Below are 27,131 nucleotides of genomic sequence, written 5' to 3'. Positions count from 1 at the left end.
GAAGCATTGATTACTATCGTACCACTTCTCTCTCTCTCTCTCTTTCTCTTTCTCACTCACTCTTTATATACATGTTCTTTATGAATAAGACATGGTTAGTTTCTGAGGTGGAGCTGTGATTCATGTCTGGAGAATGCGGTGGCTGTGATAAGAGGTCACAGGGGAGAAAGGGCTCTCAGGGACCCGAGCACTTTTCTCATACATGGAATTCAAATTAATGTCACAGTTGACAGAGCGTTTTTTCATCTAAAACACGGCTATTATAGGATTCCTTTTGAAATATATACTGCATAGTAGTGCTACTTGATTCGAGGAAAATTAATTTTTAAATAATAATTATTTTAGATTTAATTATTTTAATATTATTAAGATATTGAAGTTGAAGATAAGTAAAGCTAGACATTGTACTATTTTAATATTTTACTGTTAAAAAAATCCAAAATATAAGAAAACACTTTTTTGGTCTATAAAAGTTGCATGTGTTTTTACAGGTGTTACCATACAATCTCCCTTTCATTTCTTTAGTCGGCCTAGGCAGGGATGAATCTGCTGATAACATGCTGTACTCCACCGCAGATACTGCACTGTATCCTCACACAAACATCCTTTTGTTTCAAACCAACCTGTCCTAAGTTGTCCAAACAGTTCTGCACATATTAGTTCTTAGGATTGCTTCATTGTATTTGTATAAAACACTGTTTATGTTTTAGAATTTTATGTTTGTTTAGTTTTTTATTGTTTCTGTCATTTGTATTATTTTTTAAGCTGTTATTTTATTTTAGTTTTACATGTAATATATAATTATTTTCAGGGGGTTTTCACTTTTTATTAGGATAGGATAGTGAAGGACAGACAGGAAACCACTGGGAGCAGAGAGAAGGGAAGTATCGCCATAGGACCTCGAGTCGGGAATTGAACTCAGGTCACCTTAAGCACCATGGTGCTATATGTCGGTGCACTTAACCACTAGGCTATTGCCACCGACCATGGAGTATAAGTCTAATACTTCAGCTTATTTCTTATTTATGTAAATAAGCTGATATGTAAATGTTTTTGTATGTAGGCAAGATTTCTTTTTTTCCTTGAAGTATTTAACATTTATTCCGCTATTACTTGTATTCAATGTAATATTAATTTGCAATTATTATCTGTATACAAGTATTGAAAATAATTTATAATAGTTTTTTTATGTTAACACTGATGCAAACACAGAAACCAAAGAACAAGTAAAGCCTGCTGTTTTCTATTTAAAGAATCAACTGAACTGGTAACTTAGTTTTTTTTATTATTTATTTGTTATTTTTTTACTTAGTTTTTCGTTTATGTTCATTGTTTCTTAGTTGTTTCCCAGTTGTTTGTAGTGTTTCACAGAGCACTGATAAGTCAGACCTGCACAGTGTTGTGTTTCGACCCTGTGTCACTCGCTAAGTCGAATGAGCTCGCTTGTGTTGTGAGTGTATGACTCTGAGCCCCCCGGCTACAACACAACCCCTCCACCTCCCGCTCGCTCCACCAAACCAGCGCACGGGCTCGGGTTACTGAGGCTACGCTCATTTTTCCATTATGAGTTCATCTGCCTGCAGAAAAAGGAAGCCGCTGCTGCAACTCTACACCCGCGAGCGCTCCGCTGGGGATTCTAGCCTTTCCAGTGCCCTCCATTTTCTCAATGAAATTCCTATGCCTCCCTCCCTACCTCTGAAAGAACACAGACTGAAGGGGAGGGGTGACAGAGCAAGGAGAAGTACAGAAACCTTTGCAAAGTTTGAGTGGATGTGGATAAGAACAAACAAAGTCTCTTCGTAAAAGACTTTATGTTTGGTTTACATTATTAGCCTGATGTGGTTTGACTATTTAGGAACCGAGAATATTGAGACGCCACTTCAAAGCAAAGTCATTCAGTGTGTCTCATCAGATGACTCACATACCAGGTTCGTAAGTGTAGTCGGTGGGCTCCTGTTTGACCATCATATGGGCAGGAGGAAACCTCTGAGGCTGTGGTCCGTTGATGTGGGCCGCTCGGTCATACAGAGGGTCCATGTACTCCTGCTTAAAGGTCTGGTGGGGAGGATAAGGCAAGCAGGGGTCAGAGTGTTGCCGATGGTAACCGCCTCCTCCGCCTCCACTGGCATGGGCAGGATGCATGCGCTGCAGGGCCTGGCCTTGGGAAGCGAATGGTGGGCACATCTCTGCCGAGCCGGAAGGGAACCTGGAACTGGGAGGGAAAATCAGACATTGATTATCACATAGATTTAAAAAGGCTTTTATGATGCAAGGAGGCTTTCTTAAAAATACAGTATTTAGTAGTGAGAAATATAGTTTTCTTAAAGGGGTGGTGCAGAGTGTATTTTTAAGGCTTGGTTGCATTTATGGGGTGAAAAGCAATGTGTGCTCATGCTTCATTTGTAAAAAATCGTATTTATTTTAGTTATTTTTTAGTCTTAGTTATTTTTTTTATATATTCTACTTTGATTACGGCTACTCGACTAACATGAAAACGACTGTCATATTCCCCAAGAGGCTCTGATTGGTCAGCTAACATAATGTGCTGTGATTCGCAGATCAGCTCCACATCAGCAGGAGGCATCTCTGTTATAGCATTACACTCTGGCCACGCCCCTTTGCTCCACAGGGTGTATGTGCGTAACCTGAAGGGTTTATGACATCATTAACCCAGATGTATTTTTTGTAATCCCCAAACTTCGTTCACTATAGGCTTTGCTAAGCTAACTCTGTAAAAGCCAATGTCTCTCTGCATTGAACTTTGAGCATCTTGTTGTTTTTGTTCACACAGCTACATTACACATCAACTAAAGTTTAAAATTTGATATCGAACTGGACCACCCCTTTAAGCTGTAAATCACTTTTGGCCAGTATTGTATATTATATTTACACTTGTTAATTAGCTTTTGTCCAAAAATTCTTGTTCTGGCTGAGAGTAATGTCCTGTTTATACCATAGTTTTGGTCTGATTACAGGTATGCTTTCCAAGTCAAAACTATACACAACTACACATTCATGATTGTTATCGTTACCTGGGGTTCATGGGGTAACTGTGACTGTGGCAGGCGTGGGATTGGCTGGATGAGGGTGGATTCATATACCCTGATTCCTGCCGAGTGCCCACTGTTGGTTTGGGGGAATAATGCTGCATAGGGGACATGGGCGTCCCTGGACATGAGCTCTTAGATCCTCCTGCTGCTGCCACAGCTGCTCTCTTCTGCTCATAGGCACTGCAGGGCACACAAACACTTTTTAAAGTCAACGATGCCTTTTATTTTACAGTTGTAGAGCATGTTTTGATGCTTTTTGGACTGCAAACACTATATCTGGGATATATTTTTTTAACAGCACTTGAATTATTTGTATTTTTATCTGTTTATATGAAGGTTAGAACCCGAAAAGCATATGAATAGATTTCACTGTTGCTTCTACACTTGTCCCAGACTTGCTTTCTTAAAAATGGAACATGCATAATTAAAATTGACACAAAATCCAATGGGAAGTGAGCAGGACGCTTTTTATGAAATGCATGCTGAAATATGTCTAACATATCACCACAAAACACAAAATCTGTTTACAAATGAAAATTCTCCAACTAACATTTACATGAATCGTGAGGATTCATCTCTCTGGTCACAGAACTATAAATGATAAAATGACTTCCTTGTGGTCACCATTGCATGCACCCTTTACAGACGTCTTCTCAAAGGGATTTAGATGTTCATTTTTGTTTGGAACACACTTTCATTCAGAGTTAATTATGTGTTTATTTTCATTCATAGGCCCAAGAATGTTTTGAAGAAACACTTGCATCAAAAATGATGTGAGATGCGTCTATCTTCTGCATCCAGCTATTGACTGACCTGGCGTAAAGGCACTGCTCTCCATTGGGGTAGCTGAAGCTTTGCTTGTGGCTGCAGGACTGGCTGGGGTCTGATCCGGGACTCTGCGGCTCTGTCTTAATCTTCACAGGCGGGCTGTGGAATGCCACTGCTGCGATACACAGAGAAACAGGTTCGTTACACATTCCAGCTCCAGAAATGACGCAGGCTTTTTTTGTCTAAAAATACAACAAGACTATACAAACTAGAGTAAAGATAAATATTTTTGTATTCCAGTTACTGCAAAAATTTGTCCTTGGTTATAGTCTGGGTGATCATGTGACCTTTAAACGCCACATTAGTTGACTCAGTGAAACTTATTTTCAGCTTCAAAATAAAACATAAACAATCGCTTCCATTAATCAACACTGAAAGTGGACTTAACCATTTTTCTTTCATTTAGATTCCAGATTTTTTAACTTCTTCAACTTTTTCAAAGCACAAATCCACTAATAACATTCATTGGCTGTGGTTAAATGAGTTTGTCTTTTTTAAACACATCAGCAGCTGGTCATTTACATAAGAATTTTTTGTGTTCCTTCAGCCCAGCTTTTCGAGATTTTTGGCGTTTGGCTGAGGAGTAGCAGAGGAACCGCCCAGCATGCGTGGGGTCTGGGTCTGAACTGCAGTGCTGTTTATTATTGGAGGGGAGCAGCCGGGCTCAAAGACGGCACGGTACAGGATGTTTTTCTGGGCCGCTCAGGGTAAACAGCAGCAGCTGTGCTCTTCCAGCCGAGCAGCAGCTCTATGTTTATGGCTGTTTATGTGTTGATTGTCGTGGGCGCAGACCTGACAGAACAGGCACAGATGAAACCCAAGCCCAGGTAATTGCACATTTCATTCACAAAAACAAGAAAAAAAGGGGGGAATGGCCCTCCAGTACTGTAACACTGCAGCACATCACTGCAATACTCAAACCGAAAGAGAAAGACATGAAATCTGAATAGAACTGGTGATTCATCCTTCTGAGAATGAGTGATAGTGCACCCAAAAATGAAAATTTTGTCATCGCATATTATCCCTTTACTTGTTCCAAATAAGTTTCAGTTTCTTCACAAAAGAAGATATTTTGAGGAACGCTGAAAACCTGTAACCACTGACTTCCATAGTATTTGTTTTTCTTACCATGGATATCAATGGTTCCAGGTTCTCAGCTTTTTTCTGAATATTTTGTTTTGTGAGAAAAGAAAATCAAAAGGCTTAAAACCGTAAAATCTGAATAAATTAGGGGTGTAACGGATCATAACCCACAGTTCGGAATGCACATAACCCGCAGATTACTAACTAATTTGAATTTGTAGGTTAATCCAACATTTATAACAACTGCAGAGAGATTGCCTCTCTGGTCATTCAAATCATGTGTATGAAAGCATTTTGGCTTCCCCGTAAAATATAATGATGACAGAAAAAGTTGTTGTAGGATCTATCTAAACACTTTCTTCAGTTAATAATTAAAGATGTTTTCTGTCACTGTTGGTTTCGCCTGCTTTATTGCATTCAGTGTAAAGCTGCACAAATTACACATTAAAAGATCGTGATCTCAATTTAAACCCGCACAACATGAATGATAAATGCTTTGCATATGGTTATTAATTTTTCGTATTGAATATTTTCCTTTTTTTCAGCTGGTTCTTTTTTGATTTAGATTTTTAATAAAATTACAGGTTCTAAGTTCTGTTTGTTAAAATTAATAATTTTTGCAGTAATATTTTTGTATAAATGAAAAGCAAGTGACATTGTCTCCTCATTTTTTGTTGATCTGAAAAATGGTCAGATTGATGACTCAAATACCGTAGTGTGATTCAAACCGTGAGATTTGTGATCCATTTCACCACTAGAATAAATAGTAAGTAAATAAAAAATTTGGAGTGAACTATTACTTTAAACATTCACTTTGGTAATCAGTAATTTTGGTAATAAGATTTATAGATTAGAAAAAAATCTTAAATCAGTGCTATGCTTTAATAATGGACTGCTCATTTGATCAATAAAGCTGCAAGTTCTACAAAGTCATAAGCAACAGGGAATCACTATACACACTAAAGCCACTCTTCTAAAGTAATGAATCATTCCACTTTAAATACACTGAAATGGAATTTAGGATTTCAGGGCGACATTTTGGGAACGTGTAACATTATCAAGACACATCCGTCTGTCGTTAAATCTCCTGGAGTTTACAGACCGATGGCAGCCGAGTAAACAGAGATGTGACAATGAAGGAAGCTCTTGTTCTTTATTTAGTGTAATTTGCCCAAAGCTCTTAGTTTCTGCTTTCTCTCCTGGCGATTCATGCGAACATGACATCACTGTTCTCTAAAACCACTCATATTTCTTAGGTTTAGTTTCTTCGGAATAAAGGGGGGTTTGGGGGTTGTGAATCTATATGTGTAATGTAACATCTTTGTGAAGTGTTTAGATGTTCTTGGTTCTTGTCTTGTAAAGTATGTAAGTAGGGATGAAAAAAAGAGTCTTACAGCTTGCCTGAGGCCTCACCATTATAACGCCCAGTGGTGGGAAGTAACGAAGTACAAATACTTTGTATATAAGCAGATTTTTCTGGTATCAGTACTTGACTCCACTATTTATTTTTATGACAACTTTTTACTTTTACTCAATACATTTTTACACAAATATCTGCACTTTCTACTCCTTACATTACCTTACACTCGTTACTTTCTTTTTGAAGTTTTTTGTGACGCAATCGATAATATTTCTTGTCATTGCACAATTTGAACGCCTATTTGATTCTGTCAATCTGTTTGTCATTGCACGCTGCAGTGCACAGCTTTTTCAACCTCTGATGGTGCACCGTAAGCTTATTTATTTAAGCTTACCATGGGAACGGCTAACATGGATGAGACAGAGGGAGTTCGCGATGTTAAACCGGGTAATAAGATGTGTTTTGGTCAATCGGATCACAGGTGAAATAAGAGACTCATTCCTGTTCAAATATGGCATTTAAATGGGGTTAAAGTTTTTTGTCCACTTCCGACTATGGTGTACTGTACATCTTTCAATCTAATACTGCGAAACAATAACTAACAATCATGTGCTTTTTTTGTCAACGTTTGTACAGTTAGCACTAAAGCAATTAACTACCTATGAATACGTTATGCAATGAGGTTTTTTTTCCTTTTTTTCCAACTAGTTCATATTTCCTAGAAGATAATTTATACTATTTTAGTTTCAGCGTGTATATTTTGTATATACACTGTAGTCTTCAATTAAATTTGTTAGATAAATATTTTAGAACATAATGTATTTATACTGGGTGGTTTATAAATAAAAATATAATGCAAAGGAACAGGAATTTATCATGTGAAAAATGATGATGCAAAAATGTATTAACAGCATTAATGACTTCATCTGTTAAATAAAATATACACAATACTCTCAAAACCAAAAAACTGAGTGTGCCGTTTGAAAAAAAATGAAGCAGCTTTAGCATAATACAAATAAATAATTTAGTCAATTCAAATACATTCAGTTTTTTTTATTTTATCAAAGTAAAAAATACTTAAATTTGTTTTGGACAAAATGAAGTGTTACATTTAAGACATGTATTACTTATAAATACAGTATATAGGCAGAATAATTATGTTAAAATATACTGTACTACTACTAGAATATGGCTACTTGTTGCTGAAAATTGGCAACAAAATAAATATTTTTTTTATTTATTGCAACATATTACCTAATGATATTTTCTCCTTAGTATTTGAAAAGTGAACCTTCTCTTGCAAATTGCTCTATAAACATTTAGGGAGGAGGGATTTTAGTGTTTCTCATTGATCAAATTGAAACAACTTATAGGAGTTTTTATCAGTGTTGTTCTTATTTGTGTGTTTTTTTCACAATTAACGATAAAGTCATGATTCTGAATTATTTATTTATTTGTTTATTAATTAATTTATTTATTTATTTATTCATTCATTCATTCATTAAGTGTTGCGATGAATATAACCAATGCTGCTGACATGGCCTAAAATTAATGCATGAATAAATGAGTGAATGAATTAATGAATGAATAAATAAACAAATAAATAATCTCAAATTAAATAAAGAAAAGCGTTGGCCCACAGGGTCTTAAAAAGTATTCAAAGTTGATAAATCAATGTAGAGAAAATTAAGGCCCTTAAAAAGTATTTAAAAATTCTTAAATGCTATTTTTCAAGGTATTAAATCCTTTTTGATTATGCCATGTATGGTTGTATGCTTAAGTTTGCCTGAATTAATTTCGTGAATATCCTACTAGATTTGACATCATGCTGCTTTGTTTACTGCAGTTACTAAGGCAACACCATTATTTCTGCAGTTTTATAGGTGCCAATCTGCTGAATTAGTAGATTTAATAAATTTTTATTCAGTATATGAATACTGTTTTAGTTTTGGATTAATTTCTTACATTAACATTTAGTAAATATCTCACCAGTGTTTCCCGCCGAAAAGTGGATATAAGGTCTTAAAATGTATGGAAAGGTCCTAAAAGGTATTGAAATTTACTCTCTGATTACTGTATGTACTCTGTTATTGTATTTTATGAGCAGCCATGGAGTTACATTACATCTGTATAATTTAATAATTTCCACATATTATTGCTATTGATTGATATGAAATGTAAAAAGATGTAAATTACACATTACTGTGCATTATTTTCGATTAATCCAATGGCCAATTTTTAACGCTCTCCAAAACTAGAGAATCAGGAATCCAGTAAGAGAACATTGTGCTTTTTACTTTCCTTTTATGACTTGGGACAGAAAGTTTAAAATTTCAGACAGCAAAATGTAAACCCTGATTGAGTAGCATTGTTCAACATTGCATCCAGTTATGTTTAAAAAAGCTTCTTTTGTGGCTATTTAAACATCTACAACATGAAAGCAATCTGATCAATTGTGCTTCTGGCTACCTCTAGAAGTGGTTGAAACATTTTACGCTCCATTTACACCAGTATTTAGCGTTGTCCAAAAATGCATTTTAATACTAGGTGTTTACAGTGCCATAGATTTAAATAATGCTCTCCTCACACACAACTGTATTTAACATTCACACCTCCCTTCAAGCTACATCCAAGTGTGAAAAACCAGTAGCATTGTACCTAAACGACAAGAGTCTCCTTTCAGGATGAGCCTTTAGAGACAGCCAGGGCTAGAGGTGGGAGCTGGACTTTACATATGTAAATAGTGCGATTCAGTGAAGAGGATAAGAGGTGAAAGGTGATGGTCATGGTTGAGTGCTTTAGGAAGTAGGGGATCATTATGGAGGGCCATTCAGTCAACTCCCACCACAAACAAATCTCAGGACTCGATACCCCCCTGCCCCAAACAACAACAGAAAAGATCCACCAGCTGTGACAGATGGAGATACCGGTGGCCTTAGCTGGGAGTTCTGTGGGAGAGTGTGTTAAATGTACAATCACGAGTAAATTAACGGGATATAGTTCACCCAAAAATAGTATTTGGCCACTCACCCTTCAGTGGTTTAAACTTTTAAAACTCAAAATATATATATATTAAATATCTTCTTTTGTATTTGACAGGAGGAAGAAATAAAGCAAGTTTGAAACATGTGAAGAGTGAATTTACTTTTTTTTGGGTGAACTAACCCTCGTTTAAAGAACAATTTTGGATTAAGAAAATGAGATTTCAGTCACTGTTAAGGCAGGACAGCTTAATGATCATCTGGACAATATTGTATATTCACGTCAGGCTCACATCCTGGAAATTTTCATCTCATGACAGCTGCAGTTGAGGCCAGCCGTATCAACTCAACAGATACGAGGAACCGAAGTTTGAGTAATAATATCTCAAGACTATAAATCGATCGTATTTTACCAGTCAGAGGAACGCGACTGTTATGGCCTGTTGTCAGATAAAACACAAATCCCGAGCAGAACGAGGCTTTATGCAAAGACTGTTTGATAAAAAACACTGAACAATGAATTATCGTGTTGTGTTAGTCTGGTGCGAGGTGAGCAAATCCTTCACGGGCGTTTGATATTTGAGCTGATGTTGTGATAAAATCTGATTTCAGATTACGATAACAGTCTGCTTGACGGTCAGTGAAGAGATGCCACCTGGCTTCCCACTGGCCATTTGAGACCAACAGTGACAAATCAATAAGAACAACAAGGATGCCAATTATGTCTGAATGGCTTAAAGGTTGAAATGGTGGTATTGATTTTGGGCAGCCCACTTAACACGGCTCTCAAAGCTAGCCTGTTTCTTTTTAAGTACAGCCTGTCATGGGAAGTACATCAGGTGTTTAATTGAAATAGAAGTGACATGATCGCAAAACAGTGTCACTCCAATTCACTTCAAAATAATAATCCAATTATGGAGGTCAAAACAGTTGTGCTGAGTAGATAAATGGAAAGCTTGAAAGAAAAGCACTTATAGAAAAATACTTTACTGAAACTCTTGATTAGTTTAATATGCTCTTACTGAATAAATAAACCAACAAAAATATCCAAAAAAGTTGATAGTATGTACAATGGCTTGGCAAACCGTAAAAATATGTTTAAATTTGTAAAAATAAGTTGTTTTCAAACTGCTTCTTTAATAGCTTTTGTGGTTTAAGTAGAAATGAAGATATACAGTTTTCCTCTCATTTGAGTATTGAAATGATTGGCCTTTCAGCCAGAGGTTTTGCAGAAACAATGCTGTCATCTCGACACAGTACAGCAACACATGGCCGACATGTGGCGTCCATGTCAACTCGAGCGGAATGAAAAAGAGAGCAAACGAAAAAAGGAAGTTCTGGGGTTTTCCATAAAAATTGTTGTCTGCTCACTTGGGCTTGACTGTCGCTTCTGAGTGTCAGCGACTTCCCCTTTGAGTTTCAGACAGTAGTTCAAAAACTGTTGACAAACTTGAATGACAAGATAAGTGGAAACGTCCAGACAGTCTCGTGCGAAGCTACATTTCTGAGCTCTCTGCAGTGCGTTGTTTGAAAACACAGCTTTTTAATGCTTAACGCATTTAAGTGTTTTTGTGAGGTTAAATTCACATTGTGATTGGGTGTGGATGAGATATGAATGGCATCTGACATGTTTCTGTGAATCACACGGTATCGCTTCCCTCTGAAACTGGATTTTTTTTCTAATGAAACCCCATGACATGCTTTGCCAATGTAAAAAACGCATAATCCATCTTTCAAAGATGAATCATTCATTCTTTCATTTTCTTTTCGGCTTAGTCCCTTTATTAATCAGGGGTCGCCACAGTGGAGTGAACCACCAACTTATCCAGCATATGTTTTACGCAGCGGATGCCCTTCCAGCCGCAACCCAACACTGGGAACACCCATTCACTCTTGCATTCACACTCATACACTATTTGGCCAATTTAGCTTATTCAATTCACCTATACCGCATGTCTTTTGGACTGTGGGGGAAAAAAACGGAGCACCCAGAGGAAACCCACACAAACTCGGGGAGAACATCCAAACTCCACACAGAAATCCCAACTGTCCCAGCTGGGGTTCGAACCAGAAACCTTCTTGCTGTGAGGCGACAGTGCTACCCACTGCACCACCACACCACCCCCAAAGATGAATCATCAAACTATATTTTATCATTACCAACAAAAGATAAACATAGGCGAAAGTGAAAATGCGAAAGGTGGATAACCACAATCTGTAAACCTAATAGAATGATGTCATCCATGGCAACATGATAGTGTTTTATGCGCTGGTTCATGTGGAAAGAGTAATCAAACTCTCAACCTCACATTCATCAGCTCTCAATAGATCACAGTCCACTCTTAATGTTTAATGCACATATTGATTTTCTGCTCATTGCAGAAATTATATAATGAACTCTACTGTAGAGAATGGAGGCGTGTAGAGAGAGACGTTTTTATCTCTGAAGGGAGATAACACCTGCTCATTGAATTTCTGTCAAGCCGGTGAGAAATACATTTCTACAGAGACTTGTCTCACCGAGTCCCATCTGGGCTGATATCTTAATTATACAGGGAGAGATAGGGAAAACACTCAAGCTTTTTTCCTTGAGGTGCCTGATCTACTCTTGAGATCACCCTGGATCAATGGATCCATCATTGCTTTTTCGATACGAGACGCGGCCTGTTGTGTTTCAGCAGAACTGGGCTGAGATTATGCTGAAACGATAGACTGAGCTAAGTGATTTAGACCAGCGATGACTTGCACTATTTATCTGGAGAAGACTCTGTGTCTCCAAATGCTGTCTAGAAGTCTCTGATGTGTGTGTGTTATGTTACATGTGTTCTATGTTATCCTCTGTTACTTTTCTATCAGCAGGAGAAGGGAGAAAAAGAGACCCTCTTAGAGAGGAGGAAGAAAAGACAATTTCCTGGCTTGGTTTAGTGTGTTTGCCCTGCTGCTTCTGTCCTCACAGATGCAGTAAAATACACACTGCCATCCATTCAGAGTCTCGGCTGCTACCCCAGCCTGTGAAGTGGATGTTCTAACTTGTTCCTACAGCAGAACGGACAACAGGCTTCCAAATTCATGTTTTACATAAGCGTCTGAGCTGCTGTTTACTGGCACGTATACAGTCTGGCATTTATCCACCTACAAAAACATCCTAAAACATCATTTTAGGAACGTCGCAACCGGCCGCTGTTGAAAAACATTCCTCTTATGAAGGTTTAAGACTTCTAACTTGTAGAACAAAGAATGGTAAAACTAAATGCAATAATATTGTTTATGTTACATTATAATTTATATGAAATGTTAAATTCTATTATAATATTGTCATAATCTTGGTTAAAAATACATCACTATAGTAACATTTTGAATAAAATGTAATATTTAAATTACTTTTTTAAATGTAATTCATACATGGGTTGGTAAATAGTTGTTATTTAAAATTTTAAAGTGAAGTCAAATTAACATTACAAATTATTAAAACTTAAGATACATCAAACAGGCTTAAAACATCAAACTGAATCTGTTATATACAGTGCTCAGCATAATTGAGTAGACCCCATTTTGAAAATGAATATTTTTATCTATTTCTCAGTGAATATAGGCAATGTAGTTTGGTGCATTTAAACAAAACAGATTTATTAAACAGATATATTTCTTAAAATAATATTTTAGTCAAGATGTTACAATTAAATTCAAGCTAATTATTGCAACAAAAAAATTACAACCTACAAAATTTCAACAAAATTTAATTTTTTTTTTTACTTTTGATTTTTCCTCTTTTTTTAAATTTGTATTTGATATTTTTCGATAACATATAAATTTGGGTGTACTAGTTTTTGGACTGTTATCGTAAGTTATTTTGTTAGATAAGCTCTAGATTTGGCTTCAGTACTGACTAATCTAATGTATATGCACAAATATAACATTGTATAGCTTCCTATTAAAAATATGAATTTAAAGAAGAGATTTGTGAGGGGTGTACTTATATATGCTGAGCACTGTTTTAAATTAAGTTGAAATGGTATATGTCAATAAGTTAAAGTAGCAATAACAATGACTTTTTTGATGAATTGATATGAATAACATGCATTGAATAATGGTAACATACACAGGTTGTAAATTGTTAGAAAGCATAAGCAAGGGAGAGCAAATAACTGAAAGAAAACAGAGAGAGAAAAAAGAAAAAGAGCAGAAAACTTAAAGAAAAGCAGTGTTAGTGAAAGAAAGAAAAAGAAAGAAAGAAAGAAAGAAAAAAAGAGAAAGAAAGAAAGAAAGAAAAAAGAGAGAAAGAAAAAGAAAGAAAGAAAGAAAGAAAGAAAGAAAGAAAGAAAGAAAGAAAGAAAAAAGAGAGAAAGAAAAAAGAGAGAAAGAGAGAAAGAAAGAAAGAAAGAAAGAAAAAAGAAAGAAAGAAAGAAAGAAAGAAAGAAAGAAAGAAAGAAAAAGAGAGAAAGAAAGAAGGAAAAAAGAGAGAAAGAAAGAAAGAAAGAAAGAAAGAAAGAAGGAAAAAAGAGAGAAAGAAAGAAAGAAAGAAAGAAAGAAAGAAAGAAAGAAAGAAATAAAGATAAATGAGGTAGAAAACAGCATCTCTATAAAGGCTGCGTTGAGCACAGCTCTCAGTCAGTCCAAATCATGAATGGAGATTCCGTTTTCTGTTAATGTGCTGCCTCAGCCAGTCCCTCACAACCAGCCCATTCATAAAAAATGTGGGGCTTAAATGTGCGCGTGTGTCGGTGTGTGTGTACGCGTGTGGCTCATTTCTCTGCAAAAACTTAGTGAAAGAGGAAAGCCTGGCCCCTTCATTGGGGTAGAATGACTGGTCTCTGTACATTTTGGCACCCTTGAGGATGTTTTTACAGACTTTGTTGCATAGCAGCTGTATTTTGGAAAGTATATTTTGTTTGAGAAGGGATTGGGGGGGTCATCAGGACAGTACGATTCAGTATATATCAGAGACGTTGAGAGATCTAGCAGAAGGTCAACAACATACAAACAATCTTGAAATTGTAAATCCCATTGCACATCTCTTGACTTTTTCTGTTTTCCCCTTCTGTAAACTTCTGTTTTCTGGAATTGGATTTATAGCCACAACTTCCTATATAATTACTACAAGGCACAAAAACAATGGCTCTCACAACACCGCATTTGCAGGATTAACTCACATCTTGGAACACTCAGTGTTGAGACAGAGAGAACGGGAGAGAAAAGCCTGCCTAAATTATCACATTTCAGTACAGTTGGAGGGGAAACAGGATGGGGGTGGGGTTAAAACCTCCATTCAGAAAAAGGAACCATGAGGGTGGAGTCACTTCTGCTCTTGGGCATTTTCATGAATGGGAGAAAGAATCCTGTTCTTTGAGGGCCATTACTAACAGGACAAAATTCTTCTTGTACTAATCAATAGTAGAAAGATATTTAACATATTTTGTGGATCCGATATATTGTATTTGAATAAAAATTGTGTTCTTATAAAAAATAATAATTAAGATGACAAATTCTAATGTTATGTATATATGTTTATCATTAGACTTGGATTTGTTCCCTTACAGAAAACAGGTCAAAATCTTGTGTTATTGAGATCAACAGAAATCTAAATATAATTAAATAAAAAGACAAAACTGAAATCTACTTTTTTTTATAGTTTATAGGAAGTGTTGAGTTTGCTTTGTGATCTTTTGTTCTGATTCATTACCTTTGGCCATTTATTTTTAACAGCATTGTGTACTTTCAAGTCTAGAGGGGTCATTTTAAAGCATTTAACATGTCAATGATTCCCTAACAAGTCAAACTAGCCATGTTCCCAGCATAGATATCAGTGACAGTTTATGCACTGTGAAGAACAGTCCGAACAAATTGCAGAGTTCCATCTCTAATAATGACAAGCGGAGGGTCACAGCTACACCAAATGGAGACTCTCAATGTGGAAAAACAAGAGGAATGGGGATAGATTTGCCAGATGTGCAGGTGTTGCACAACAGCATGTCCAGCACCTCCCCCCACTTTAATCTGGCATTCCGCTCTGTCCCGGAGTCTCAAACTCACGCTCGTGCCCAGACGGGAAACAACTTGACTGGCAAAAGAACCAAAACACTTATGTGTTTGGTTGTATCTTGTTTTCCCTGCTGTGTTTATAGAGAAAAGGCCAATAGACAGTTATGAAACGTAACATGCTGGCACGAATTAGCAAAACATCTGACTCACCTGAATGTCACGATAATCTTGGTGAGTTTAAATGTAGCACAGCAATAAAGAGGAGGCGCTGTTTGGATCTTAGCTGGTGGCATAAACTGACCCACACCATAGAGACCACAAATGTGGGGGAATATGTTTATGTTTATAGCTGCCTTGTCAACTCAAGTCTTTTTTTCAATGAGCGACCTCAAATGGCAACCAATTCTTGAGTTATTACTCCATTACATCTAAATGAAAGGGCGGGTGTTGCTGTCAGTCAAAGCTTTGCTCCACTTAACTAATGTGACAGGCCTGTCAGCCTGAACTCCCATATCCTCTGTGAGTATGAGGAAAGCCTGTCAATGGCAAAGAGCACTGGTGATTGGTTATGTCCTGATGGGGTTAAGTAGACATGACCCCTTCCTGCCCCAGAGTTCATCTCCACTTCCTCCCCCTTATTGTTGCACAACAGACAAGAACAATATGTTATGGGGAGCATCTGTCATTAGAGGTCAGATGTAGAATGGGGTACTGGCACTGTTTGCACACACGAGTTCTGGGATTGTGTCTACCCGGAGTCTTTAAGCGAGCCACGACCCAGTTCATGTTACTGAAAAAAACAAGATCTATGACTCATAACGTGAACTTTGTAACCCTCGAAAAAATTGTCACCATAACAAACTCGCCAACGTGGTAAAGGCCCAACCCAATGTGTTGTGAATGGCTTTAACAAAAGGGTTAAGAGGAAGTGTTTACACAAAGGCTTTGACAGGAGACACAACAAAATGAGGCAAGCAGTTGAAAAGGCGGCCTTTGCATTGTGCGGTACAGGAATTTGCTTTCCCATTTACACCTCTGACGGACACAAAAAGGGAATCTTTGTGCTTGACTCCTGAATGATCTTTTACCGGCTTCCTTCGCCGCTCAATTGAGTCTTTCAGGCACATGCAAATGGAAGGTGCTCTTTAGTATGAACATCCAAATACGTCAGAATAAGTGTGTTAGGTCGTGTACCTCATTTTTCTGTTACGCAGAGCCTGAGAAAAGGACCGTATGTCTGAAAAAAACTCCACGCCTCAGCCTCCAGCAGTTTGTCAATCACTCAATTTTTGGACAAATAATTGGAGGACAAACCTACTTCCCTTTCTTTATCTCTTTTTGTTTTTGTCAGCTCTCTCAGCCTCTCAGGTTTCAAGATGATTAATGTAATCTATCAGACGTAAATCAAAAAGATGCAGTACTTACAGTTCTCTGAGTGAAAGTCAGGAACAAACTGCTCATCGCTGTCAGGAACTTGAGCTGCGAAGAACACCAACATGTTAAAATAAGCATTGTAAAAATGTGTCTTTTTACATTAATTCGATATGTTTTTGCATATATGTCTTTATATCCTTTTATGAAAAACTTCTAACCCAATCTAAACCCTGTAGTTAGATATTATTGACTTTATTATCACAGAGTATGATATAATAATATAATACTTGACTAGTATCAATTCTAGAATCACTGTTTCTTGTTAATAAATATATAACTATGATTTAGTACAATTATTATTTAGCTATTATTTAGCTCAACCTGATTCTTAAATGCTTTTTTATATAAAAAATAAATAAATAAACTATTGGGGTCTCTTGTTGACCCCAAATACACCAGGCAAATTACTGTGAGAGAGCAGTCCCATAAATTGCAGATGGGTTGGAAAGTATTGCAATGGATCTATTGAGTAAACAGCAAGTAAATTAGAGTACACATATGCAGCAGCTAATTTCATAATGTCTAATGCAGTGAATAATTCAACAAAAATTAGGCTACAAACAGCAGAACTAATGATAATCAGGTAGGGGTAATCTACTTCGCAAAATATTAAGACATTTTTGAGTGTAAATAAAAGTGCAAATGCAAGTAAAATGACCCTTGTGAACTTTATTAATTCATTTTGCATGCTTGATTTAATTTCATTTAATAAATAGTTTCATCTGAAAGGGAAATGTCTGTAAATGCATTTGAAAAATAACACTATCCCTTTTCATATAAATCATGATAGTTGTTTTCAATGCCAAAACAACATTTGCGTTGATGCAAGCTGTTATCTGGCCCAACGAGGGAATCTATCTAGTGTTCTGGATTTTTGAATTCCTGTATTTTATCATTTTTGCTCCTGTTGACTTAGTGATAAGACTTTAAATATGACTGCAAACCAAGTCATTTTTCTTGAGCACACATAGCCTAAATGGACATTGTGATTTGATGAAGGGATGGGCTGTCCATTAGCCTAGCCTGTGTCTCCCTTTATCATCTGTGTGAAACCTGAGTTACTGCCTCTGGACAGCCCGTGACCTTCACCTCCACTTTTCCATGTGCTAGCACTTTTCTACAGGCAGCAGATCAATATCATCATCGAGTGTGTGTGTGCAGATATCTTGATTACTGCTGAATTCCATCAGATGAACAGTAGATGGGCTATTATTACTCTTGTATCAAAATTTGCTCTCAGCTTATTTTTTTTATGTTCGTATTTTTGATGGGATATCATTGCTGATTTTGGCTTACGCTATGGCACCATGTAAAAAGTAGAACTAAATATTCAACTTAGCTATATTTACATATCATTTGACATTATATTTACATTTAATCTTTATGAAACCATTAATCTTCATCTGTAGAACACAAATGTCTGTAAATAAAATCTGAGATATTTTAATCTAGTCTATTCAGCTATGATATGAGTTTCAGTAGTCATGTCAAAGCAGTAACTAAATCAGCATACAATCATCTCAAAAACATTGCAAGAATTAGATTCTTTGTTTCCAGTGAGGACTTGTTCATGCTTTTATCACCAGCAGGGTGGATTACTGTAACAGCCTCCACACTCGCCTTCCCAAAGCACATCACACCTGTCCTCAGGTCTTTACACGGGCTCCCAGTTACATTTAGAATAGATTTTAAAGTATTATTACTTGTCTATAAATCACTAAATGTCCTAGGACCTAGGATATGCTCACTGACTACAAACCTAACAGATCATTCAGATCAGTAGCATCAAATTAATCAGAAATTCCATGAGTTCAGTCAAAGCAAGGTGAAACCGCCTTAAGCCACCTCACCCCCCGCTGCTGGAATCAGCTTTCAGAAATTATCAGATGTGTTCCAACATTAGGCATGTTCAAATCAAGACTTAAAACACATCTGTTTAGCTGTGCCTTTACTGACTGAGCACTGTGCTACATTCGACAGATCGCACTATTGTGTCTTTCTTTTATTTTTCATTCCCTTAAAACTAGTTTTTAACACATATTAATCTGTTTTTAATCATTTTTATTCTGTTGTTTTAATTTTCTTATACTTGTCACTTTTATTTATGTTTCTGTAAAGCACTTTGAATAACCAATATGTATGAAATCTGCTATATAAACAAACTTGCCTTGCCTAAAACACTTGACACCTCAAAAGTTTTGTTAAAAGATTTAACAAATAGCTCTATATAAACTGAATGGTTTAATCCATGTCTTCTGAAAAAGCACTATCACTTTATAAGATGAACAGATTTAAGTTTTGTTTACAGCATTCAGATTCGGTTACAGAGAATCAAACATGCTTGCTTAGTGGCGTGAGAACCAACGAGGCCAACAGCCACTCAAGACAGTTCTGGGACATAATACCGAACCACTTTGATGTCAGACTAGCTAATGCATTTTAGAATGACCTAAACAACATTCAGATGTTTTACAATGTGGTCGGTTGTCACTGGTTTGTCTATTAATGCCGTCCCATAGTGCTCATGTTTGTTATCACATACATTTTTTTGATGCGCATGCTGGAACTAATTCAATCAGTGTTTTTCCACCGTAGTTTACACACATTTTATCTTATCCGATAAAATGTTTATCCTACTCAATGTATGTGCATCCTAGTGTTTCCATTAAGCATTTGATTATGCGATATTCAAAAATTGTGAATAAAAATAGATGTATGGGAACATGGCTTGTGTCACACGAAATGTTTAAACTTCATTAAGGCCCAATGAGGTTTGTTTTCAGGTGTCAAACAAGTCTGGTTGAGCTTCTGTTTTTGTTTGCTGATGAATACCAAATTTCCCAGCTTTCATTAAAAATATCTCCATTTGTATTCTGAGGAAGAAAGCCTTGTGAAACAAGAAGAGAGGGTGAGATTTAATTTTGTGGTGAGCTAATACTTTAAAAGATACATTTTATTTACTTTATTTTTCAAAGTTAACAAAACCAACTAATATAGACCCTTTTCACATTTTCGAGTTTCTCAGTGGCGGAAAGCATCATAGCTGGGTAAACTTGGAGTGCAGTAAATCTAGGGTACAACAAGTATTTTGTAATCCTATTTGCTGAAACTATAAAAAAAAAAAATAGAAAAACTGCTTGATGGTGTTATCAAGACTTTCAGAAAAAGTGAGACTGATGTGAGACTGAAGACAGCAGTCAGAGGTGAGAATAACATCAAATTTACTCTTAGCCCATAGACACTGCATTAGAAACACCTTGTAATTCATTTTTTTGTAATTTGACGCAAAAGTGATATAATAAATTCACAAATGCATATAAATGTTCAGATATTTTTTAAAAATCTATATATTAAAAACTTTCAAGGATTTAAGATTATGATGACTGTTAAACGTGTCATAACAGTCCTGTGAAAAGGATCCATTAGTAGCCGATGAGCTGTGGAAAAAATCTAACAAAATTTTAAGCAAAGGTTATTTGAAATTACCAAATTTAGATGGCTGATTTCTACCTAACGTGTTACATTGAAAATTTCTATGATTTAAAATCTAAAAGAGGCAGACCATATTTTAACATAATAAGGGGTGATCAATGTCAAACCACAAGATATGATGTCCTCCCCCCTACCAATCAACCAACACTCTAGCTCAATCCTGCTGATGGATTTACAGGCTTTCGAGCTGATGTAGCCCATTACCTCGCCTATACATTGTAAGCATATTTCAACCGAAAAGGAAAAGATTCATTTCAGACTAAATGTAGCAGCGTACTGTTAATACTAAATGTCTTTCTCTGCACACACTGGAGAAAAAAAAACTGAAGGACATTCTCAGACAATGTTGATGAGCTCTGCTTGGTGAAGTGTTCTGGAATTCATCACCTGCTTTGAAGTCTTTGAACGCTGGCTTTTAAGGTCATGCAATAAGTGTTTGAAGAGAGAAAGAGAGCAAGCGAAAGAATAGAGAAGATAAGTGCGTAAGGGAAAGTAGAAGAAGAGTCCAGTTTCTAACATTTAATGAGCTTTAGACAAGAAAAGTTTTATGCGTCAGTCATTTCATAGATGTTTGTTGACAAATTAAATAGGAATAGATTCTGTAAAACTTAAAAATGTTCTTTAAAAGGTTGCTGAATTCAATTTACAGACACAAGCAATGGATATGTGTTCTATACCGATTGCGTAATAATGTACAGTAACAATCAATAATGTCCCATAAAAGGCATTTATAATGACATGTAATTTTGCTGAGTCCAGTTTTTGTGGATTTGTAGATTCGCAGACTGGTTCAATAATGCAATAGAATTCCAAGCACTGCCACTCAATACAGCCAGACAAATCTCTGTTATTATGTTAGAATAAAATATTAAACAGAAACTGCCACATTGAGTTGTCCTTGAATAAAGCAGCTCAAATGTAACAGTACTGATCCAAGTGATAACAGCTTGTGTTTCCATTTCTTTTCCAAATATATTTATTTTCTGAACTTAATTGCACAATTAAATTACACTTATTTTAAAAACAACTTCTCTGCATCACAAAGTATTACCCTTTAAGCCTGAATTTGATGCAAATGTAAAGTGCAGACCATTATTTAAAAATACTAACAACAACAACATTAATAATTTGTACAGTACATTTACAGTTAAACAATTATCATAGTTTTAAATGGAAAAAACCTACAAACTTTCAATGTGTTTTGCACAAGCAAAACTTCTATTCTTCCTCTTTGCCCACTGTTCTGTTTTATTCCTGACGTGCAACAGCTCTTAGTCATGTGTGCTTGTGTATGACAGTAACGCTTCTAACTTCTTTTTTTTTTTACTTGGATGTATTCCCGCTCTCTTTTCAGCCAGCCGACCATAAACACAGAAACCAGAACGTTAGGAGATTTAAATCCATCTCTTTAACATTAATCTGGCACTTCCTGTGTGACGGAAACAGTACTGATGCCCTTTTGAGCATGCTCAAAGAAATTACATTAATTTCAAAGATGCTGCTCTTATCCTGTTGCTATACTGTAATTATATTAGAGCCATTTAAGTTTTCTTCTTTTCTGCCTCGAGGAGGATTAGTAAGGCTGTTTTTTATGAGTCCAATGTTTGGCCCTCCAGATCAAGCAATAAATCATTCAGACATGTTTCAACTTTTTTTGAAAAGGAGCACATGCAATTTTTTGACAGATAAAAAAAAATTGGCTTAATGTGAGTGACTCAAGCTCTTTAGAGTTTCAGGGCTGATTGAAACCAACCTGATGTCTATCAGTCTAATTTGTGTGTGGGGGTTTGTGTGTGTGGGTGTGAACGCATACATGGTCGCATCAGAACGTGTGTGTCTGTGTACATCTGTGGGAGTGTCTGTCTGTGTGTGCGTTTTGTTTCAAGTCAGTGAATTTCCAGGAACATCTTGTCAAGGGCTTTGAAATGCAAGTCAGCACAAGACCAGAGTTTGTCTGTGCAAGCATGGAGACATGTTTCCTTTTTTCTTTGAGGTGAACCTGAATGACTTTTTTTTAGTTTGGCAGATCCTGGGAGGAGCCAGGAGGTCTGTCTTCAAATGTAAAGAATACTCGCATGACTGGACAAGCTTTTCTATTAACAACTATTGCAGATGCTTTATCTTACCCTTTAAAGTGTCAAATCCCTGCAGCGGTGTCTGTTTTAACAATATGGTGAATTACTCATCATAATCACCTGATTATAAGCCACTCCCCCCCACCAAACAGAACAGAAGAAAGAAAAGTTCATGACCAGCAAAAATGTGTCTGCCTTTAAAAAGCAACTGTAATAAAGCTGCTCTAAAAATGCTAAAATATCTTTGTCCAAACTGCAGCAGCTAAAGTGCCAACATTACTCCATTTTGCTCCACCTGGTAAATTTCTGTGTACTTGTTGTACGACGGGTCTCTTTTGTTTTTGGTCATTGCCTCTTCTGTTTCCTAACTAATGTGTGAATTTCACAGTTTGACGCTGCATAATAATAGTAGATGAGCATGACAGTTTATACACAACTGTTATTCTGGTTGCACTTTAAAAAGTCAATAAAGAGCATATACCTTATGACTGGTATCCCAGATAAGAGTAGCTGCCCCAATATTTAAAGTAAAAATTGTTAAACTGTTGTTTTTATATAGTCAACATTTGAAAGGGATCAAAAAAAGTGTATAATTTTTTTTTATTAATAATAATAGCAGATGAGTATGACACAGTTTATAGACAGCTCTTATTCTGCTTGCACTTTAAAAAGCCTATAAAGAGCATGTATCTTATTACTGGGACCTCAGACAAGAGTGACTGCCCTGATATTTAAATTTAAAAACTGGTTAAACTGTTATTTTTATATAGTCAACATTTGAAAGGGATAAAAAAAATCCAAAGTGCATCAAAAAAGTTGTCCTGAGACAAGAATGGGTGCTGTGCAATAGTTTGAGGACAACTTTAATTAAAGTAGTCTACTTGATCAGAAAGAACAACAAGTCAATGCAATTGATTTTCATATATACATTAAAAATGAAACATGCATAATGCAAATATATTTATAGTATTATTTAGGAATGCTCTGATCGATCGCCCAGAGATCGGTATCGGTCGATAATCACATTTTATGACTCGATTGGTACTCTTATATCTGGCCGATCACATGAACCGATCGCAAGTGTTAGTTAATGGGTTAAGTTGAAGAAGATGCATTTGAACTTATGCATCAAAAATGTGCCCCATACTTTTTCTTCATTGAGGCATGTTGAATTATTCTTCCATCATTTACAATGTTTTCGAATTGCATTGTTATTAATTTTTCTTACCAAATTTTTTTATCTGTTTATTCTATTATTTTCTGTAAAGCTGCTTCTGGCCATTACATGTCCACACTAAATGGTTATAAGAGACGTGTTTAAGGGATTATATGCAACAACCTTTATTTATTCTTTTAGGAAAGGAGAAAGCTCCACTTAAGTATCGTACTAAGAGGGAAAATGTGCTTTATGCAATGTTAAAGTTTTATAAACTTTGAAGCATCAGAATTGGTACTCTGTTTCGGCTGATCACCATAACGAGGAATCAGTAGTCGGTATCGGCTCCAAAAATCCTGATCAGAGCATACCTAGTATTATTGCATTATCTCCTTAATTAATTCATTCCTAAATGTAGGACTGTTAGCTACTATTTCAAGATTTAGCATCTTCCATTTGCCATATGTCATATTCAATGAATGCAATTACAGCAAGACAGTTTTAATTTATAATAAAGCTTAAAATAAAATCATAAAAGAGTTTCACTAATATACAGTAAACATAACATAATATTGTGTATTTTATATATATTTTTTATTTTTATTTTTTAAACTGCATTAATTTCACCTCGTAATTGTTATAGTAAAATCTGCGTAGGGGTTTTGAATGGGACAGATGTATAATTCATTCAGAACAGCGGGGATCCAGCCACCCGGTCTTATTGAGAGCAGCCTTTGTGTTCTCCACACTCTGACATGTACACAGTAAATTGTTTCTGGCAGGGTTCATTTCAACTATTTGCCTCCTGACTGTCCAGCTTTGATGCTGTTTGTTTGCTTTGCCTGGGTGTACTGGCTTTAAGAGCCATTGTCAGGACTTTCTGAATAAAACGTAACCAGCAGCATTGTGCAATCAAGGCATTTTTTTTCTGTGCACTTTACAAAAGCAGCACATTTGCAACAATAAGTTTACACGACGATTGTGCTGAAGTACAGCTAAAAATAATCTGGACTATCATAGATATTTTATATTCCCTCTAAACATTTAAACTGAAAACATGAATTATTTGTAACAGCTGTTTGACTTACTCTGCAAATAAGCCACCACAGTCTGAATGTCTTCAGTTGTTTATGATTTGTTTTGTTTTGTAATTCTCACCAAGTATATGCACTTGCTATATAGCATGTTTCCTGGGATATTTCCTTTCCCACTGCCACTAGAGGGACATATTTATTGCAATATAGACACACAATACATGCTTAGAATAGACGCATACCTTCGGTGAGCCAGGTCTCCTGAAGTTGGCTTAAATCCTGAAAGAGGTCTGGAAAGCAATATAAATAATTAGGATGCTGACATATTCTTTTATATAAGAGATATATATAAATATATTTTATTTATATTTGCATTTGTTTATAAAAATGTGCATATTGCCAGATTTTTGATAAATCATGTCTTTATACCTGGACAGTCCATGTAAAAAGGCAAGTTTACCTAAAACTGACAATATTCAGCTATAAACTTACTATTGAGCAAGTGTAAATGAAAATTAAAGATATCATATTTTCTAAACTTGCTTATTTTACCTTCAGATTCCTGAGGGGGTAATTCTGCGTCCATGTATTTCCTTTTTGTCGCCATCAACAGTCTATTTAGGGGCCCATTTCCTTGCGACCTCTACAAAACAGAAACTACATTATGTAAGTGTAAATACATACACAATAAGAAGACTTTAGAATCATTAGAATTGATTTTTATTTTAAAACTCACTCTAAATAACCCAACAATGTAAAATAAACATTAAAAGTGCAACTGTTACAATCCACTGTGACAAGGTCCAGAAAAATACAGTATATTGCGAAGAATAAATAATTTTCCCTTATATGTAAGTTTAAGTTGATGCCCATTCAACATCAAAACAGTTTTCAGAGCATTGCCTCTTACATCAGCAAATACTGACAATCCAAGCATCCCGAAAAGGGAAGTTTTGATTTCCTTTCAAGCTCAATTTTCAGAACAGCGTTTAAAGATAGTATTAAAGTTTACCTTGTGAGCACAGCGTACATCGTAAACAGCAACAGAGTATTTCCTAGGCAAGTTTAACTTTGTCTCAGCCCCAAACTGAAAACAGTTTTGATCGCAACGGCGCTTTTGCTTAAAACGAATCACATGCAACGACGACAGAGAAACAACACAACATCCCCGCGTGAAGCGCAACAAAGCTTTGAAGTGAATAAAGCCATACTCACATTAGCTAAAGTATAAGGCACTTGCTGGTCCAGATATCCATCCATCTTATAATCCATGCCTTAACCGTTTGTGGTCATTTAGGCTGTGTTTTAATGAGCTCCACGCAGACTGAGAGGGGAAGGAAGACGGACAGAGGCAGCAGCAGCAGCGGTAGTTTGTGAATGGAGCGCGAGAAGGCTGCATACGTAATGAGCTCCATTCACAAAAAAACCACCAGCGTGCGTATAAACACACACTCTGGGCTCTGCTAAATCACTGTTTGGACAGCTCGAGACCTCTTCTTTGCTTCATTTGAGCCAAGAAGCTATTGTCTTGGGAGTTTACACAGGATTTTGCGGAGAATGACAACTAACTGATGTATATGCCACGTTCGCTATAAGATTATGCTGGTTTAGTGAAAGGCTCGCTGTTCTTTTAGCCAATAAAACGCGATATTGCTGTTATGTATTATATTAAAGGTTTTCCAGAAATGTTATACACAGTATGATAACTTACATTTATCTTTTTGTATTAATTTAGTCATGGTCAATTCAATTATGTCTGCTTTAACATTTCAGTTTTAGTTTAAGTTTAAGAAATCTTTACCATTTCAATCATGTTGTTATTTTAGTTGGGATTTGTGTGTAGGCCTGTGCGTGCACACTGTGTGTTGGTTAATGAAATAATAATAAGCACTTTTCTTAAACCATACTGCTGACTTTAGCTTGCTCTTCTTGCTGTCGGATGTTCGCTTAGTGCGGAGGACTTTGATTGGTGCATTTTCTCTTTCAAGAGCTCAAATTTCTTCCCTTTGTCCTTCCTTATGAATGAAACCTCTCTGCTCTTCGCAGCCAATCACAATCGAGGTTTAGCAACCGAGGGCGGAGCTCGCGTTCTTTTAGCCAATCGCCGCTTGAGAATCCCAAGGGTTTTCCCTAGTACGTTTCCAGTTGTTTTTCATTCACAAAAAAGGGGGGAAAGTCGAGGAAGGAAAAATGCCATTCATAAAAACTTGCCCCAGCAGGAATGTTTTATGGTTGTTTTGAGCGTTTGCTCTATTAACAACAGATACAGCTTGCGAAAACATCACGTGGTGACCGCTGGGTTCTGAACGGGAGTGGATGGTTGCAATCTCTGAAGTAAATAAAGAGCGTACACTGCGCAAACAGCAACATACTTTCCATTATGAATCGGAAGAACCTGTGCAAAACAATGACGTCCTGTAATACACAGTAAACTGCGTGTACAAACAGCGTAATGGAACTTGAGTTACTTACAGTAGTCTATTAAATTTGGCCATTTCATGCGCTGTGTGCGGACATTTTGGAGCAGCTGCGCAGGGAATGGGAACTATAATCACTGTTGTTAGTGCTACTAAAATAACACGGTATTCGCCATCACTTTGATCAAACAGGAAATAAATTAAGCTTAAAATGGTGCTACAAAGATGTGTTAAATTATTTG

At 36.3% G+C, this 27,131-nt stretch overlaps 1 protein-coding gene across 3 annotated transcripts in view; it reads right to left on the bottom strand.

Moving 5' to 3' along the window:
• etv4 (ETS variant transcription factor 4) overlaps nt 1-26,051 on the bottom strand; it is a 33,796-nt gene extending 7,745 nt beyond the window's left edge. Inside the window, exons 1-7 of one of the 3 annotated variants that reach the window (XM_056470017.1) lie at nt 25,688-26,051; nt 25,025-25,115; nt 24,715-24,762; nt 16,707-16,760; nt 3,864-3,993; nt 3,033-3,230; nt 1,926-2,212 (exon numbers count right to left, since the gene is read on the bottom strand). In XM_056470017.1, coding sequence (XP_056325992.1) covers nt 1,926-2,212; nt 3,033-3,230; nt 3,864-3,993; nt 16,707-16,760; nt 24,715-24,762; nt 25,025-25,115; nt 25,688-25,744 — 865 coding nt within the window. In that variant the 5' untranslated portion in view covers nt 25,745-26,051. Of the gene's footprint in view, nt 1-1,925; nt 2,213-3,032; nt 3,231-3,863; nt 3,994-16,706; nt 16,761-24,714; nt 24,763-25,024; nt 25,116-25,484; nt 25,621-25,687 lie in introns of those variants that run through there. The other 2 variants (XM_056470018.1, XM_056470019.1) reach the window with 2 other exon arrangements.
• Nucleotides 26,052-27,131: the final 1,080 nt, after the last annotated feature.

The sequence above is a fragment of the Danio aesculapii genome, chromosome 12 (assembly GCF_903798145.1).
Source record: "Danio aesculapii chromosome 12, fDanAes4.1, whole genome shotgun sequence".
Classification (NCBI taxonomy): Eukaryota; Metazoa; Chordata; class Actinopteri; order Cypriniformes; family Danionidae; genus Danio; species Danio aesculapii.
Note: the sequence above shows the minus strand (reverse complement) of the source record. Positions and strands in the feature narration are given on the sequence as shown.